This window comes from Macrotis lagotis, chromosome 4 (genome assembly GCF_037893015.1).
Source record: "Macrotis lagotis isolate mMagLag1 chromosome 4, bilby.v1.9.chrom.fasta, whole genome shotgun sequence".
Taxonomy (NCBI): domain Eukaryota; kingdom Metazoa; phylum Chordata; class Mammalia; order Peramelemorphia; family Peramelidae; genus Macrotis; species Macrotis lagotis.
Genome location: NC_133661.1, coordinates 11,939,493 through 11,958,848, shown reverse-complemented (window position 1 = coordinate 11,958,848; position 19,356 = coordinate 11,939,493). Strand labels below are relative to the sequence as shown.

Below are 19,356 nucleotides of genomic sequence, written 5' to 3'. Positions count from 1 at the left end.
AGTTCATTTTCCCACAGTCAAGACACAGAAGAAAAGGGGCCCAGAACCGCCCGTCTGAAGAGATCCCAGTTCCCCTGTCAGTCTCCTCTCCTTGTGACTTTCTTCCAGAGTCCCTAAGAAGCAGGCCTGGCTGATTTGTTATTTCATTGGCCTCACCTCTCCTCTCCTATGGTTTTTCATAAACACAAGGGCCTCAATCCATTAGCCCATTATTTTAACCCAGCTCACTTCTGAGAGAGAGAGAGAGAGAGAGAGAGAGAGAGAGAGAGAGAGAGAGAGAGAGAGAGAGAGAGAGAAAGGGAGGAAGAAAGGAAGGAAGGAAGGGAAAAAAAGAGCATGAAGGAAAGAGAAAGAGGGAAAAAGAGAGAGATAGAGAGACAGAGGAGGGAGAGATTCAGTTGCCCACACATACATACACCACATAAAAAGTTAACTCCAGAAAGGCATCAAGAACCCCAGAATTTGAGCCATCATCAGGTTATTCCTCCAGGAGGCCATCTGGGTCCTGGTTTTAGGCTGGTAGGCCTGGAGCTGTCTTTGCCTTCTCTGTCTTTGTCTGTCTGTTGGTTTATCTGTCTCTCCTCCTTCTCCTCTCAGTCTCTCAGTCTCTCTTGTCTCTCTCTTAGATGACTATGTTTCCCTTCCTGATCTAAAGTGAGGTGACCTTGTTCTCTCCCTTGTAATGACAGTTCTTCTTCCACCCCCAATGGGGACCTGTGGGAAACAGAGGGAAGGCCAGAGAAGCCCGGGGTCTCAGATAAGAACATATGATTTGGAGGACTGAAGATCCAAGATAAAGGGTGGGCCAGCAGTCCCCAATCAAGCTATCTTCTCCCCCTCCCCATCTTCTCTTTGCTTTACCATCTCCTACCTCTCAGGATGTGGTTTGGATCTGACTTTTCTGAGGGTTCTTGGGCATCCTTGTGGCAGCCAAGCCCTCCTGCTGACCTTGCCTGGGTAGCATGATGCTTCAGTCCTGGGGGGCCCATGGTGGACTCTGCATGGCTTGGGGCTATGTGGTAGAGAGAGGTGACATCACCCATCCTGGAGGGTCTGCTCTGGAGACAGCTCACACTCTGCACGTCCGAGGTGGAACCTGGCTGGGAGACAAGAACAACTCTGGCTTCTCATAAATATCTGCTCCCGGTCCCCTGGGACTCCCATACTGGGGGCTCCGAGTCCACCCTTGGCCCATGGAGACTCATCTGTGTTTCCCAATCTGATCACTCACATTTTACGGCAGCTCCTGAGCCTCCCAGCTCATGATCTCATAGTCAAGACATGTGGTCGGTGAGGAAGGGAATGGAGGAGGGAATGACCCAGCCGGCCCTGGGGGAGAGTCTGCACTAATCAATCAGCCCCCCTGCTGGTCTCCAGGAGCAGGAATCTGGCTCTCCAATCACAGGCAGTGACTTGTCCTGGGTCACTGAAATCAAGGGGGTTTCATCAAATCCCCAGTGTGAATGGTAGACTATAGAAGAGATTTATCCTGTTTATCCAAACCTCTCTCTCCCTCCCCTTCTTCCCCCCACCCTCTGCTTCCAAGGATGTAGTGATAAATGTGCAGAGACTAATGGAGTCTGGAATCCCAGCATCCCAGAACAAAAAGCTCCACTGGCCCTGGCCTAGAAGGCCAAATAAGAATGAAAATGAAAACGATGAGAATAGAATCTGTCCAGTTCATTTCTCTTCTCTTTTTTTATGTTTTTTTTTGTAAGTCACTGGGGTTAAGTGACTTACCCAAGGCCACACAGCTAGGTAATGATTAAGTGTCTGAGTCTGGATTTGAACTCAGGTCCTCCTGACTCCAGGGCCAGTGCTCTATCTACTGCACCATCTAGCTGTCCCTGTCCAATTCATTTCTGCAGCACCTCTGGAAGAGCCCCCGTCTGTCCTCTGCCATGGCCCCCACCCAGGGGCAGACCCTCATCACCTCATATTTGGACCATTGTAGTAGCTGCCAGGAGAATCATCTCTCCCTACTCTCCAGCTCTGACCATGTCACCTCCCCTAGTCAATAAACTCCAAAGATCTCCTATCACTTCCAGGATCAGACAAAATCCTCTGTCATTCCAAAGCCCTTCATTTCCTGGCCCCCTCCTCCTTTCCAACTTTCCAACACCTTATTGCCCTCACTGACAGCCGCTCTTCAAAGGGGATACCTCCTCCTCCTCCTCCATCTCTTGGCTCTGGGAGTGTTCTCTGGAACCCTCTCCCTCCTCATCTCCATGTTTGACCATCCTTCAAGTCCCAGCTAAAACCTGCCTTTCCCAATCCCTCTTCATGCTGGTGCCTTCCTCTCTAGATTGTTTCCTATCTTTCCTCTAGATGCTTATTTGTACAGAGTCATTTGCATCTTGTTTCCCCTTCCCCTTCCCCAATGACCGTGAGCACCTCATGGATGAGGGGATGTTTTCACCTTTTGTGTATTTTCCAGCTCTTGTCTCAGGGCTGAATGACCTGACTAGTAAGAATGATAGCATTAATGGTGACCATTTCTATGGATTTGAAAAGGAAGGGGTTTATGTGGAGGTCCTCCTCTCAGGTGGTCCCTTCTTTTATCTTCTGGACATCAAGGGCCAAGTGCGAGAATTCTCTAGAAAGTAATTTTCAGAACTTCCAGAACATGACACCAGCTACGCCATCTACTTTAGCTGTCTTGGGGGACACACCTAATTGTTAGGAGTTTCCCCTCATCAGTTCTGATTTATCTTTTGTAAGTTCCATTATTTGCTCTTGGTTATCTTTTGGGACCTGGACATCATTCCAGGATCCAGTGCTCTGAGGGACTTCCAACCTCCTCAGTTTTGTTAGATGAGGAGACTGAGACTCAGAAAGGTGAATTTCATACAATGGCAAACACCAGCAGAAGGATTTGAACCCAGGACCTCAAACCACTGAGCCAATTGTACTGTTCCCCTCCAAGGCAGCTGCAGATAGTCTTGAAATGCAATATTCATGTTGCCCCTAATTCTGTTGGCATCCAGGCTCCCCATGCCTAGTACCTTCATCTAGGCCTCAGGTGGCATGAGATTTTGCACACACACACACACACACACATAAATATAAATATATAAATTCCACACTTTTTCTTATTTTGTTAAATCCAATCCAGAGGACTTTTTCTGAAACTTGTCTTGGCCAGGGTTTCCCCTTGTTCCTTCCCATCACCTGCATGAGTGATGCCCAGGGTTGGCTGCTCTTAAGCCGATGGGTTGGTGATGGAACCCAACTCCCACCAAAGCTCTGCCTGTGCCCCTGTACTCCAGTACTATTGCCAATGGCCAACAGCCGATGTAAGTGCCCCTAAGAAGTGTGACATGGCACAGCCAGACCTACTCCATGGACTCTCTTGGCTCTGTGAGCACACCCGACTCTACCAAGAGCATTGGTCCCCAGGGTCTCTCCTGAGGCTGCTTTCATGTTCATCTTCATCTTCTGCAGCTCACTCTGCCCAGTACTTGGAACCCTCCTCACGAGTCATGGTGCCCTTCCTTCTCATGGCCCTTTGCTGGGCACTCTCCAGCTTCTCCTTGTCCCTCAGTGGTCAGAATTGAACTCTCCAGACTCCCCAAGGCAGAGAACTGAAGGGCTCTTGTGCCCTTCCCAGAACCTGCATCCTCTTTGTGCCAGTCTCCCTTCCCCCCAGGTCACAGGAGCTTTTTCAGTGGCCACATCACATTGCTGACTCATGGAGCTTGCCATCTACTCTAACCCCCAGATCTTTTTCAGAACCACTGCTTTGACGTCATGAAGGTGATTTTTGCTACTTAGGTGGGAGGTTTTTGCATTTATCCTCCCATATCCTCATCCCATGACTCTAGGAATCCCCAACTTCCTTTAAGACTTAACTTCTGGGGGCAGCTAGGTGACACAAGCCTTGGAATCAGGAGGACCTAAGTTCAAATCTGACCTCAGACACTTCATAAATGCCTAGCTGTGTGACCTTGAACAAGTCACTTAACCCCTTAAATAAATAAAATTGCTTTTTTTTTTAAATAAAAGACAGCTTCTTTCTTGGTCCCCACAGTTACTGAAGCCTTTTTCTCAAAGGTTACTCCATGTATCTAATTATAAACAAGGTGACTCTATCCTTATAATGGGGACTCCTGGGGGGTGGCAGGGCTACCCTTCTTTGTATTCCCAAGGTCCTGGGGCTTGTGTGGCACAGTGACTGTTTAATCAGTGTTTGTTCATTGACTGATCACCCCTATTGAAACTAATCTTATTAGTTGGAACCCTCTGGATCTTGGCTTTTGACTTCCACTGTTTTCAGTCTTTCTCCTAGCTCTGTGTATCATCTTCAGATTTCATGAACAAGCTAACTACATCCTTATCCAAATCACTAATAAACATGTTAAATTATGTGGAACAAGCACAGACGCAAGGGACCGCCACTGGAGGCCTCCTGCCACGCTGACACTGTACCGCCGACATCTCCAATATGAGTATGGTTGTCCAATTCCTTCTGAACCCATTAGGTTCATCTAGCTGTCCTGTTCCACAAGGAGGAGACACTTTATCCAAAGATTGCTACAAATCCAGGTAAATTTGGTCTGGAGCATTTTCATCTTTACTTGTTTGTAATCTTTTTAAAAAATGAGTTTAGTCTGGCACCATCTGTTTTTTTTTTTTTTTTTTTTTGCAAGACAATGGGGTTAAGTGGCTTGCCCAAGGCCACACAGCTAGGTAATATTAAGTGTCTGAGGCCGGATTTGAACTCAGGCCCTCCTGACTCCAGGGCCAGTGCTCTATCCACTGTGCCACCTAGCCGCCCCTCATGATCTGTTCTTAATGATAATATGAGCGACACTTTATACTCTCTGGCTCTAGAAATAGGAGCATCACCTTGTTTGACAAACATAATCTCATTTGGGCCCCATAATATCAAGGAGCTCATATTATTCTCATTTTACAGAAGAGGAAACTGAGGCAGGCATCAGTCAAGCAACTCAACTGAGGCCACGTAGCTGGTAAGCGTCTGAGGCAGAATTTGGACTTGGGTCTTCCAGCCTCCCGGCTCAGTGCTCCATCCACTGTTCCACGGAGCTGCCTTCTTGTCAAAGTCAGACCAACTCTTGGGAATTACTGTTTGCCTTGTCCATGTTCACCAGTCCCTGCAGTGATTCACCCGAGAGTTTTTCTTGGAATTCAAGTCATTGGTCTATTGTTTGCAGACTGTTCTCAGCCCTTTTCTGAAAACTGGGACACTGTTTTGCCGACCCCAATGTCACAGAGCCTCTCCGACCTTCCATGATTCGTCGACCTTCGCTGACTGAGGCTCAACAGTACCATCTGTTCTTTCTTTCAGAACTCGGGGAAGAGTTCAGTTAGTCCAGGGTCCTTGTCTAAAGCCACAAAGTGACTCGGGGCAGAATCAGGATGGGAAGCCAGGGCCTCTGACCCAGCGGTCTTGAACCTTTACTCTCTCACCTAAGGCTTGGCCCATGGAGTCTACAGAACATATGTTAAGGGAGGAGAAGTTTGAAACATCAAAATGAACATGAGCAGCCTGAGGTCAATTAGCTGAGAAGACAAGCCCAGTGGAAAGATTCCCCGGCCTCTCTCTGGTCTGCAGCTGGCTTCTGAGCAGGCCCAAATGTTGAGTCAATGTTGGCCGACTCCCCCAAGGGCTTTTAGGGGAAGAGAATCTTCCTAATGGTACAATGTGGTCCGATTTCTGATTCTTGCCATTCCTTGGGAGAGGAAGAAGCTGAGAATCCCTTCCCAACGGACCTACAAAGGAACGGTAATCCTCTGAGCTAAAAATATCATTGCAGAGATAAATGCACTGTTTATGAACAAATCTAATTGTTCCTTTCCAAATGACCCTGGCTCAGCCTGAGACCCTCCACTCCTTTCCTTCCATAAGTCTGCTCTGCTATCCTCCAGGCCTGGAAGGCTCTCTGGGAATTCCCAGGTTTCTCCTAGACCCAGCCCAAGGCTGGTCTTCAACATGAGTCTTGCTTGCCCCCATCAGTGCACCTTCCCAAAATGGCTCATTTTGCATGTTACACAAAGCTCTTACATCACATGCTGTCCCTGCCATTAGAATGTTCCAGAATGCCAAGAGACGCTTTCCATTTTCTCTTTAATTGGCACCATTTAGCTTCATGCCTAAGCAAGTCCTGCTTGTTGATAACCTTGGACCCTCTAGTACCCCTCCCCCCCCCAGTTTATAAAGGAGGCATCCAAGGTCCAGAGAGGGGAAGGAATTTGCCCAAAGGGCTCTTCCCACTGTGCCCTTCTGTGGGGGACAGACAAGACTGTATGTGTTCTCTCTTGGGACAGACCCAGAACTTATCAACTAAAACCACAAACATTTATTCAACAATCATTTATCAAGTACCTAAGATGAGGCAGGCATGAAGTTTTGGGCTGAGTCCACAGAGATTAAAAAAGAGATGGTACCTGCCCTCAAGGAGCTTATATTCTAATAGGGGAAATTATCTTCCCTATACAGGAGAGAGGCAAGGGGAGAGAGTTTGAGTCTAGAGAGGTAGAAAGGGGCAGGAATGCATGTGCTGGGATGGTCTGTGGAAGAAAGGTAGATGGATGGCTATTTGGGAGGGCAGGCTGAAGCAGGCTCTGGGGTCTAGGAGCCGCCAGTAGACAGAGTGGGCAGAGGGAGCTGGTGTCCCAGTTACCAATTCATTTGATCAGAGCTTTGAAGATGAATGGATAATTGAGTGCCTTGGATGATTGGAATGGTCTCGCTGACCATTTTACCATTTAGGTAGAAATCGTGAGGGGTCATCACTGGCTTCTGAATAAGTTGGAGTGCCTCTCCTGGGTGTCAGAGGGAGAATGGACATCCAGATTGCCACCCACATGACTTGGCTAGAGCTGATGGGGAGAGGGGTAGCGGTGAACTTGGAGAAGTCAAAGGGAACCCACAACCTATAAAAAACACAAGAATTGTAATCCACTGAGTTGAAAATCTCTGGGTGGAGATACATACATTGCTCATGGCCAAATTCAATGTGTTTTTAAAATTATCCCTCACCATCCTGGGTGAGTTTCAGTGAAATCAGAAAGCAACTGGGAGAAGGATGGAAAGGAATAATCTCAGGGAGAAGAAGGCCTAATTCTGGTCCAAAGGAAAGAAACTTTGGAGGTCCTCACTATGGGGTGGAGACATTGCAGCAACTGAGAGTCAGTTTCGAAGGCTGTTAAGAGATCAGGGAGGGTCTGAGATGCCTTCAAAGAAGGAGGAAACTGAGTCTGAAGGTTGGAAATATCTCCTGTGATCTTGGGACACACATTGATCTCTCTGAGACCACCTGACAAGCTCTTGGCACCCACCTGGTCCACAATAGGCTCTTTGTACATGTTCATTGGTGGATCACACGGGGTTGCACCGTGATCATGGAACCACCAAACCTCACAAGGAGACTTGCTATGAGTGTGATTGATTTTTCTCAAGGGGTATGGCTGCTCCATCCTTGGACAAATATCACCTGGTAGGAATCACTGATGATGTTTCTGTGGATCAGGGAATGGATCGGAGCTGGGTTCCCACTGGGAAACTTTCCCCATCCATGCAAATAAGCAACTTGTCTTGTAATTTAGGGACTTAAAGAATGGGAATCCCAACAATTAAAGAGTGTGTGTGGACAATGTAGGAATTATGTTATTCTTAACCACCCTGGGCTCCTTTTGAGTCACTCTACCCTCACCATGAGAAGCATGCAAGGCAATGGGGGATGTGAGGGATAGTTCATCAAATCAGGACTCAGAGGTCTTGCATTCAAATTCCAGCTTGATCTTATACTCTCTGTGAACCCTTGGAGGAGTCACATTTCATCCCTCAGTTCTTTTCATTTATCTAATGGGAGGGAAGAGGTTCTATGACTTCTGGGCTGTCTTCCAGCTTCAAACCCACTCTGATCACATCAGAGGCCCTCCAGTTCCTGAACAAGAATCTCTTTATAATAGTGTGGACATATATCCTCCCCATGTACAACCTAAAGATGCCTCCTTTTGCCCTCCTTCCTCTCTTCTTCTAGTGTCCATCATTTCTCACACTTCCCTTTGTTTTAGCTGAAAAACTCCCATCCTCTAGGATGGCTTCTTTGGCCCAAATCCACATTTCTAGTCCTTCTTCCCATTGTTTCTGGCTGTATCCCCAGTCCTCTGGGATCAAGAAGAACCTGTTTGGGGGGCAGCTAGGTGGCACAGTGGATAGATAGAGCACCAGCTCTGGGGTCAGGAGGGCCCGAGTTTGAATTTGACACCAGACACTTAATAACTACCTAGTGGTGTGACCTTGGGCAAGTCACTTAACTCCATTGCCTTAAATAGCTAAATAAACAAACAAACAAACAAACAAACAAACAAATAAAGAGCAACCTGAGGGGCAGCTAGGTGGCGCAGTGGATAGAGCACTGGCCATGAAGTCAGGAATACCTGAGTTCAAATGCAGCCTCAGACACTTAATAACGACCTAGTAGTGTGGCCTTGGGCAAGTCACTTAACCTCATTGCCTTGGAAATTAAAAAAAAAAGAGCAAAATAGAATTAGGTTAAAATATACACATTTAAGAACAACTTGATTGGTCCTTCCTCCATATGACAGCCCTCTTTGGACACTGGGAGGATGGCCTATGCCTTCCCTGTACCCCATCTTATCTTTTTCAGCAACAAAGAGCAAAAGTGATACAAGGGATTGGCATAAATGACTTGGGGTTGACTTAGGAATGGACCCTGAGGGACTGATCAGTTCCTCAATGTCCTTCTGAAAATGGGAGCTAACCCAATCCATCCCCAGAGTGGTCCAGCACAACTGGGTCTACACTGGTAACTCTGGCCCTCTCCTCCACCCCCTACCCCCCAACTAGTAGAGATGAATGAGAGGCTCAGGAGATCAATACCTGGAACATCCATTGAACCCAACATGTTGCTCCTCAGGAAGAGGCTGCTATTCTTTTCTCTTTCACTAGGTTCTCCCTCATTATATTTGTTTTCCTAGGACATGGTGGAACGGAAGCTCTTAGAGGAGAATAGGGGCCAGGCTTCCATGGCCCCAGATTTCCTGGGTGGATGCTGGGAGAAAGACAAGGTCCCTGAGGATCAGAAGGGGCTAGTCTGAGGGTGATCCCAGGACACTGCACAGAATCAGGGATCAAGGGTCCAGGAGGAAAGAATCTGGTTGTTCCCCCATCAGACATTTATGAAATACCCATTGTATACAGCATATACAAGCATTGTCCTTAGCCATGGGGGCTCAAATAAAGGCAAAAACACAGTTTCCCATGTGTCCCTCAAGCAGAGGAGAATCAAATGATTTTTCAATCTAGTTCTAATTCAGAGATGGAAAAGGCACCTCCCTCCATCACCCCAAATGTTGAAAAGTAGCCTTGTCATCCAGAAAGCCTTCCTTCCATCTATGGGGATCTCCCAAGCTCTCCTTTGGGTCTCGGAGGGGGCCCTGGGTCTAAGCAGAGAACATCTTGTTCCTGATTGCAGGACCCCCAATCCTTCACACACCAGAGGGTCCCTCTCTACCAAGTCACTCACTTTTCAGACTTGTCTTGAGAGGCTGATGAAGCCCAGGGCCAGACTCTTCCCTCCCAAGACTTCTCTCAATAGCTTTGAAACTTTTCTAGAAAAACCTCTAGAAATCGTCCCTCCCTCTCTCATCCTCCTTCCTTTCCTGCCCTGTCCTGCCTTTTTCTCTCTCTCTCTGTCTCTCCTCTTCTTTCTCTTCTTTTTATGTCTGTCTCTGTTCATCTCTTCTCCCTACTCTCCTCTTCTCTCTCCCTCTTCCTCTGTTTCCTGTCCTCCCCCCACTCTTTCTCTGTCTGCATGTTTCTGTCTCTGTCTCTGTCTATCTCTGTCTCTCTCCTTTCTCTCTGTCTGTCTCTTCTTTCTCTTTCTCTGTCTCTCTCACTTCTCTGTTTGTCTTTCTCTGTCTCTCTGCCTCTATCTCTGTTCCTGTCTGTCTGTCTTTCTCTGTCTTTGTCTGTCTCTCTCTCTGTATCTCTCTGTCTTTGCCTCTCTATCTGTATCTCTCTCTCCTTTCTCTCTCTTTCCTCTATCCTCTCTTTCTCTGTCTGTCTCTGTCACTGTCTGTCTCTCTCTCTGTCTCTTGCTGTCTCTCTCTGTCTGTCTCTGTCTGTCTCTTGCTGTCTCTCTCTGTCTCTCTCTGTCTCTGTCTCTGTCTCTGTCTCTCTCTCTCTCTCTCTCTCTCTCTCTCTCTCTCTCTCCCCCCCCCCGGCCCTACTCTTCCCTACTAGAACATTCTGCTCCATCTTCTCGCCCCAGTACCACATGTTCCTCTCCCCTTGTGTTGCTGCTCGGAAGCTGCCATCCTCCAAGATGGCATCTTTGGCCCAAATCTGTCTCTCTGGTGCTTCTTGGCACTGTTCCTGGTTGTCCCCACGGGGGCCAGAACTAGATTAATGCTCCCCCTCCACTGGACATCCCTTCAAACCCTTGGGGGCTGCTCTCCTCCCTTGTGAGGCTTCTCTGTTGCAGACTCTCTCCATTCCTTCAACCAATTCAATGGAATGCTGTGCTATTTGTGAAGCAGGCACAGCAGTGGCTGGTGCCTCATGAGCCCTTAATAAAGGACTGAATAAATACATTAGATGCTTGTCCCCCCCCCCCCCCACCAAGTGCCTGAGGTCTGATCCTCTGCCCTGGTCCTGGGCCCTCCTTGAGATGCTCTCCACTTTGTCCAAGGTCTCTCTAAAACGGGGTTCTTTGAACTGAGCACACACCTCACCATGGGCTGGTTGGGACTCACCCAGCCCAGAGGTCACAGAACCTCTCCTCTTTTGCACTGGAAGCTCCTCCCTCTGTGTGTGTGTGTGTGTGTGTGTGTGTGTGTGTGTGTGTGGTTCAAGCTCCCATGGGCTGCCCGCTGCACAGCCCTGTCTTACAAGTGTATTTTACATGTGTATTTACCTTACATCCCCATTTGGACCACAAGGTCCTTGAAGGCCAGACCCAACAACACTTTCCTAGCAGAGCACATCACGCAATCTGTGCTTTCTAAATGAAAGAAGGGAAAGTCCAGAAATGACTCCTAGGATTGATTCCTAATCAGACCCCCCAAAGCGTTTCTGTCATGAGCAGATAGACCCCCACCCTTGTCCTGGTTTGTCATGTCCCCCTGTTGAGGTACTTTGGTTAGATAGCTCAGTATTTGGGGGTACATCAAAAGGATTTGGTTTTTGTCTTTTTCTTTTTTAGTGCCTGGGGGGAGAGGAAAATAAATATTTTCTAGTGGAAAAAAATAGAATTTAATAAAACAATGAGAATGGTCAGATTTTAATTATGGAGATCATTGAATATACTTGCATCCTTTTGGGGGGCTTCAGGTGGGGTCCAAGGAGGGCTGTATTGGTTGATTTTTGAAAAACTTTTTCTTTGTTAAAGAGAAAGAAAGGAGTTGCTTCTTGAGGGTGGGGTGTGAGGGCCTATCGGGAAATGACTATGATGTAGAAACAAAAGGCACCAATCAAACTTATTTTTTTTTAAATGTATAAAAGAAAGGAAATAGCCGCCCTTTCCCTTTACATAATATTTGTCAATTTTGCAGCCAAATGGAATGTCTTGGTGATGAAATTCAGAACCATTGTGGGCCTGGCTTGTGGGTTCCCTTTGGTTCTCCATCAAGGGTCCCCCCATCCACAGGATGTTCCCAAGCACCCAGTGTGGTTCTGGGAGTTAGCTGCCAGATGTTAAGAATCACAGTGAATTAGACATCTCCCCAGGGAGGACCAGGCTCCAGATGTGGAAGGGCGCTAGTGATTCCAGTGAAGGTCGGCAAGAACTCAAGTTTGACATGTTCCTTCTCTTGATCTGCCTTCTCTGGACAGGATGCTGTGGGCCCAGGCTTGTTTTCCTGTCTGTTCAGTCCATCTTTGGTCAAAGCTCACCCTGTCTGGGCCATGATGGACCTGGGAGAGCTGGACAGAACTGCCTTTTGTGGGGATGGGAAAGCATGTCCCACTGGCCAGTCTTAGGGATGGCAGGCCCCTGGAGCAGTGCTGGGGTCAAACTCAAATGGAAATTAGGAAAATGGGAAAATATACATAAAGATCCCTGGGGACCACATATTGACTTAGAAAACTACATATTATTTATATCCTTTTGTATTTTTATTTATTCTGTTAGAGGTTTCCCAACTACACTTTAATCTGGTTTGGATGCTGAGGAATGGGCTGTCCTCTGGCCTGGAGGATAGCCATATGAGAACAGGAGCAAAGAAAGTGGAAAACTCCCTCATGCCTGCCATTCAGTGGCTTCCTAAGGCCTGGGAAGCCTGCATACCTGGACCTCATAAGATGCCAAAGTTCAGAGAGGCCCTGAGTTGGAATCACAAAGCCTGGGCTGGTGGTCCTGCTCCTACCATGTGGTTCCCATGGGATCTTGGATGAGTCCTCTCTGCTTCATCTTGCAATGGGGTACTTGGCCCGAAGTATCTCTAAGGCCCACTTCAGCTCTGACCCGCAAGCTTAGGGAGCTTGGAACTCTTTGTCATTTCTCTCAACCTCAGTTTCCTGCTGTTAAATCAAGATGCTAACCTAGACTCTTCCAGACCTTCGTTTGTGATTCTGTGATCCTCTTTGATGGACTGAGCAGGTCCTACTTGAGGGCCTGCCAAGGGGCAGAGTTGTCCTCACTGCTATTCCTGTGACAGTGGCTTCCGAAGGTCTCTGATCAAACGCAGCTCCCAACTTCCCACATCTTCCACCACTCACAAGAGGCCTTCAGTCAAAAATAAATATGTATCAAATGCCTACTATATGCCAGAATCCCACAAAGAACTAGGGGTGCAAAAAGAGGCAAAAGACAGTCCCTACCCTCAAGCAGTCTGGAGTTTAACACACAAATATATACATCTATAGACAGGACAAAGAGGAAATAAGGAGCAGAGAGAAGACCCTAAAAGAGAGGAGTTGGGAAAGGCTTCCTGTAAATGATGGGGATTTAGGTAGGACGCCAGGGAGGTCAGGAGGCAGAGATGAGAAGGGAGAGTTTTCCAGGCACGGTGGATGGCCAGAGAGCTGGCCTGGACTGAGAGGAGGGTCTCGTTCATGGACCAGTCAGGAGATCAGTCACTGGACTGTAGAAGATGTGTTGTATAAGGAGGTTGGAAAAGGAGAAGGGGACTAGGTTGTGACGGCTTTGATGCCAAACACATTGTTTCCTATTAGCTCCTGGAGGTAATAGGGAGCCTCTGGCGTTTACTGAGTAGGGGGGTGACATGGTAGAATTGCACTTTTGGAAAATCCCTTTGGTGACTGAATGGAGGAAGAATGGGAGTGAGGAGAGACCTGAGGCTCCCCAGCAGGTTATGACAATACTCCAGAGATGTGATGATGAGGACCTGGACCAGGGGTAGTGTGAGAGCAGAGAAAGGAGCAGATTCAAAAGCTGATGCAAAGGCAGAATCAACAGGCCCTGATTCCAGGATGACTGATAGGTTGTGAGCCTGAAGACTGAGAAGATGGTGGTGTTGCCTTTGATAGTAATAGAGAAGGTCAATGGAGGCAGCAGGGTGGAGGGTGTGATAGGGAGGGCTCGCAAGGTGCTTTACCAATAGTATCTCCTTTGATTCTCACAACAACCCTGGGAGGTAGATACTCTTATCCTCATTTTACAGATGAGGAAACTGAGGCAGACAGAAGATGTAACTTGACCTACGTCACACAGCTATGAAAAATCTGAGATTAGAGGTCTTACTGACTCAATGGCCAGGAGTCTGTCCATAGAGTCATCATAGATTTAGAACTGAAAGATGATCCAGAGACAAATGAATTCAACCCCTTCTTTTTGTAGATAGGCAATAGACCCAGAAAGGTTAAAGGACTTGGCCGGAGACACCCAGGTGTCCATATGTGTGCACTGCATTGGTGATCCTGAGCACTGTGATTTAAGACAAGCAGAAATAGTAACTTTTTTTATTTTGAATATATATGCTTTAATAATATAGCAGTTACATTTATAAAGAAGTTCAATTTTTTATTTAATATTTATTTATTCTCATTTTGTACAAACAATGTTTTTATACATTAATAAAATATTCTTGTTTAAGAGTAAATTAAATACCCCCTCCCCCCCCAAATTATAGACTTGCTTGAGCGATAAAAGTACAGGGGAGAGAAAAAAATTAAAATTAAAATAAAAGATAATAGTAATAATTGTAGGTATGGCCAGGTGGCGCAATGGACAGAGCACCAGCCCTGGAGCCAGGAGTACCTGAGCGCACATCCAGCCCCATACACCCAACAATCACCCAGCCATGTGACATGCAAGCCACCCCAACCCCACTGCCCTGCAAAAACCAAAAAAAAAAAAGGGGGGAAAAAGACCCAAAATAAAATAAAATAGTAATAATAGTAGGGGGCAGCTGGGTGGCAGACAGAGCACTGGCCCTTTAGCCAGGAGCACCCTGGTCCAAATCTGGCCTCAGACACCCAAGGATCACCCTGCTATGAGGCCCCAGGCAGGCCACCCAGCTCCATTTGCCCTGCACCCCCCCCCCCAAAAATAATAAAAAAAATAAAAAATGTGCTTCATTCTGTGTTCCAATACCACCAGCTCTGTCGCAGGTGGATCACATTCTTTATGATAAGTCCATCACAAAAGTTACTTCCATATTTTTCCACTGTTGCCATTGCTGATCACAACTCCCTCCTTTCTTATTTCTCCACCACCATGTACTATATTTTCTCTCTCCTTTCACTCTGACTCTGCTGTAGGGCAGCTGAGTGGCGCAGCAGACAGATCCCTGGCCCTGGGGCCAGGAGGCCCTGAGCTCCCCACCCCACCCCTTAGGCCCAGCATCCACCTGGCGCTATGGTCCAGGACAGGCCATCCAATCCCAGCCCCTTGCAAGAAAAAAGAAAATGTGTTATATCTGACCACTCTCCCACCATGGTCCATCCTCTCCTCCATCACTCACATCCCCCACTTCCTCCTGTCCCCCCATCTCCTTCTTACTCCAGATGTCTATACCCCATTGAGTATATTTGCTGTTTCTCTCCTAGCCATCTCTGATGAGAGCAAAGGTTCCCTCATTCCCCCTTGCCTCCCCCCTTCCATATCATTGCAATAGCTCATTGTAATAAAGAAAAATCTTGTTATATGAAATATCTTGGCTTATTCCCCCTCTCCTTTTTCTTTCTCCCATTACATTTCCCTTTTTTAGAAATAGTAACTTTTAAAGAGGCACATGATATTCTTGTAAACAAAGTGGCCAACTCCACCCATCTGGGCAAGATTCTTGTAGGTCTTTCATAGAACAACGTGACCTTGGATTTTCCATTTGGATGTGAGTTTTTTGTTTTTGTCTTTGTATTCCCAGAACTTAGCACATGGCCTTGTACATGGGAGGTGCCAAATACATGTTTGTTGACTTTTTTGACTATCTTTAGATAGCTGCTCTTCCCAGTTCACTCATACCAGGCAAACTATCTTTACTTTCAAATAAAGATCCATCAGGTTGTCAAGAGGGTGAATGATGTCTATCAAAAGAAAGCTTACCTACCATTCTGTAGGATCTGCAGGTATTTTGGGATAGTCTAGCCCTTGTCCATTCCTCCCTTTTATATCCCTTCAAGGAAGCATTCTCAGGAGGTGGTGGGGCAAGGGGATAGGACACTGTTCTGGGAGGCCAGGTGGTCTGGTTTTAGACATTTAATTGCTCTATCATCCAGGCAAATTGCCTAACCTTTGTGAGTCTCTTTCCCCACTTGTAAAATGGCTTTTCCAACTTTTAAAGCCTGCCCTGGGTCTGTCCAAACTACGAGAATGGATGGATTGGTTCTATGGGTGGTCCATTCAGCTGAACTCCCTCATCTGAGTAATAACTTTTCATCTGCTTGGCTTCTCCATGTGTATAGTTGGGTGATCATGAGTTCTGGTTAGAAGACTCTGCAGTTATCCAGGACTTGGTTCAATTAATGTGGTGTCTTCCACTGACAGAAACATCTGGAGACCCTCATTCCTACAGTCAGCTGCAAGGATGCCCACCAATTGTAGAACGGTTGAACAAGTTGTGTATATAATTGTGATGGGATGGTTCTGATTTTAGAAAAAAGGGAAGGACTTGGATGAAATAATGAAGAGCAAAATGAGCAGAAGCAAGAGAACATTGTATACAGTATCAGCCATATCATTTTAAGAATGATTTTGAGTGAATATTAGAATTGAATATTAGAAATGCCCAAGTTAACTATAAAGCACATATGAAGAAAGGTGATCTCTGCATCTAGTGAAAGAACTGATAAATATAAGTATATAAAAATAATTTTACATATACCTATTTGATCTCGAAGGTGGGGTGGGAGAGAAGAAAAAAAACTTTATAGAATAATTTTGTCCCATATTTGAAGGGAATAGAAAGTTGTACATAGTTTTTTATTGTACCATGGAAATACTTTTATTTCATAAATTAAAAGAAGAAACATTTAAGAGTCTGAGTGGTTAAGCCCTTAGCTGAAGGCTAGGCAATTCTTTGAACATGATGTGACCAGAACAGAGTAAAATGAGACCTTTACCACCCTGGTAACCGTACAATATCACCCCTTTCTATACTGCCTAAGATGTCATGCACTTCTCCGGTTTCCATATCACACCCTTACAATACAACTGAAACCCTAGATCTTTATTCAGATAAATCAGAGCCTGACAACACTCTACCCCACACATCCTGAACTTTGTGAAATGAGTGAACTTAGTGAACTTTTTGACCCCAAATGACTTTCTATTTACCCTCATTAAGTTTCATCTTCTTTGATTCTGCTTGTTATCTAGACTGTTATCTAGACTTTTGGACCCTGACTCTGTGTTCAGGTGTGTTAGCTCCTTCCAACAAAAATGGATGAACGTACTCTTTATGTTTTTTAATCCAATCACTGGTAAGAATGTTGGATGCTTCCCAGATCAGGATCAATCACATATCCTTAGAGCTCTCTGTAGCAATACCCTCCCTTCTCCCCCCCCCCCAAGAACCTTACTCATTGCATGACTCTGTATGTCACTTCACCTCTGCCTACCTCAGCTTCTTCTTCTGTAAAATGGATATAATAACAGTATCTATTTCCCATGGTTGTTGTTGAAGATCTAATGAGATAATATTGACAAAGCACTTTGCAAAGCTCAAAATGTTCTACAAATGTTAGCTATCTTTATTTTGAGTGACATCCTTTCTCTGTGCATCAGTTTCCTCGACTATAAAATGAGGGTTTGGACTCAATGATTCTGAAGTCTCTTCCAAGTCTAAATCAACAGTTCTGTGCAATATCTATTAAGCATCTTGAACACAATGGTGGTCAGCGACCATGTTGATGATTTAATATTCTGAGGCCTCAAAGGATGTAACCAGAGAAGGGTCTCCCCAAGGTCATGATTATCTTGTTATTTCTCTTTGGCTTGTGGCATTTAATTTTCCTCGATTGGAAAGACTTTGCTTCCCACAGGTATTCCAGTGAAGACTGAAGCCTTCCTATTGACATTGAAAAGAAGGCAGTGAGCATGTGGGAGTCCATCCAGTTCTACCCTTCTCTGATGAAACTCATTCCTTCTTGGGCACTTTCCTACTAGCTAGGTGTTCCTCAGACCTGGGACTGGAGTGACTGTATTGTAGTTTGGACAATTCTATTTCTGACTCCAGCAGATCCTAGCAGGAGAACATGGAGGTCACTGAATTGGGAAACAGACTGGTCAAGTAACTTGGCCCAGGCTACATTCCTGGTGAGCCACACAAGCAGGATTCATATCTGGAAGGGACCTGAGAGGCACTGGTGTCCAAGCCTTCCATTTTGTTGGGTAGGCTAATGAGTGTTTGAGGCAGTATTGCAACTCAGACCTTTCTGGCTCTTAGTTCAGGGTCCCATCCATGAACATGGAGATTTCAGAAGCTGCTGCTGCTGAGATCTCTTCCCACCCTCTACCTCCAGGGGCCAGGATGTGATGAGCAAGCTTTGGGACTTTGGGGCTGTCACAAAACCTTCAACTAGACTGTTTGAGGGAACCACAGGACTCGTCTGGGCTGTTGGAAGAATTGAGTCACGGCTTTGACTCCTGAGGAATTGAGCCCCCCACCTCGACTCTTCAGGTTTCACTTTGAGTTGGGACTTCACTCTCATTCTTGAATCCACCCCCTCCCTCTGTTTGTTTCTATGACCCTGAACTCTTGGATCTCCTCCCTTTTGGGTCCTTCCTCTGTCTCTCTGTCTTCCTGTCCTTTGCATGGTGCTATTGAGGATTAAGCAGTGAACCTTGAGAACCACTTGCCATTTTTGTCCATGGCTGTAAATGGTTTTGAAATCCTTGAGAATAGATGATTTTCAATTCTCTCTGAACCCCCAGTATGCCTATCACCTGAGAGAGCTTGAACAGGCTTCACATCCTCTCTGGGCCTTAGTTTCCTCATCTGTAAAATGAGGGAGACCCTGGGACAGCGAATGTTCCCTCAGACTCCATCTTGAGTCTTCCATCACCTTGTAACCAACTAAGAATGGGGACTTGCCCTTTTTTTTAGGTTTTTGCAAGGCAAATGGGGTTAAGTGGCTTGCCCAAGGCCACACAGCTAGGTAATTATTAAGTGTCTGAGACTGGATTTGAACCCAGGTACTCCTGACTCCAGGTCAGGTGCTTTATCCACTACACTACCTAGCCGCCCCAGGACTTGCCCTTTTGTCTTTATCTCCAACACCCTAGTGCACTGCCTGGAGTTTAGGGAACCCCTGGGACCAGGGCAAAGCAGAAGCTGCTAGAAATCTAAGTGTTTACTGGTGGGAGAAAATGAGTCCAAGGTTTTAGAGGTTCCCAGAGCTACCTTAGTCTCTATATCTGAGCTTGGCAGGCTTCTGGAGACTGGAGAGGCTCTGGGATGACAATATTTGAGTTTAAGGACCCTAGCTCCTTTCAATGTCTATTCTCTTGATAAGGACCACTCTGTGATGAGCAGTGACAGAGAAGAGAGAAGTCATGAGCCACAGCATCAGCCAGCTACATGTTGGCCAAGCTCCAATGATCTTCTCCCATCAAAGGGCAAACAGGGCCCTTATAATTGACTGTCTGCTTTGCTGTGAGTTGAATGGTTTCTCATCTGGTTGAGCCCTAGCTTTTGACTTCTGCTCCTTCAATGGGAATTCTTTTTGAAGGCATTGTCCAGGTTTTCTTTTTGTTTCCAATTGAATTGTCAGTCAGAATCAGAGGAGGATTCTGAGTTGGATGGCATCATCTAATGGAGCCCTGCTATTTCATGGATGGGGAAGTCAAGGCTCTTAAAAGGAGCCTCTCAAAGTCACAAAAATATTAGGCAGTACAGATAGCTAGGATTGGAACCCAGGTCCTCTCATGAATACACCCACAGAGCAGTGAATATACCCAT

The 19,356-nt window shown here is 46.3% G+C and overlaps 1 protein-coding gene across 1 annotated transcript in view; it reads right to left on the bottom strand.

The window, feature by feature from the left end:
• Window positions 1-842: 842 nt before the first annotated feature.
• The window catches only part of RNLS (renalase, FAD dependent amine oxidase), a 209,682-nt gene continuing 191,168 nt past the window's right edge, over window positions 843-19,356 (bottom strand). The window contains exon 7 of the mRNA XM_074232246.1: window positions 843-1,100. Within this exon, the coding sequence (XP_074088347.1) occupies window positions 858-1,100 (243 nt within the window). The 3' untranslated portion in view covers window positions 843-857. The remainder of the gene's footprint in view (window positions 1,101-19,356) is intronic.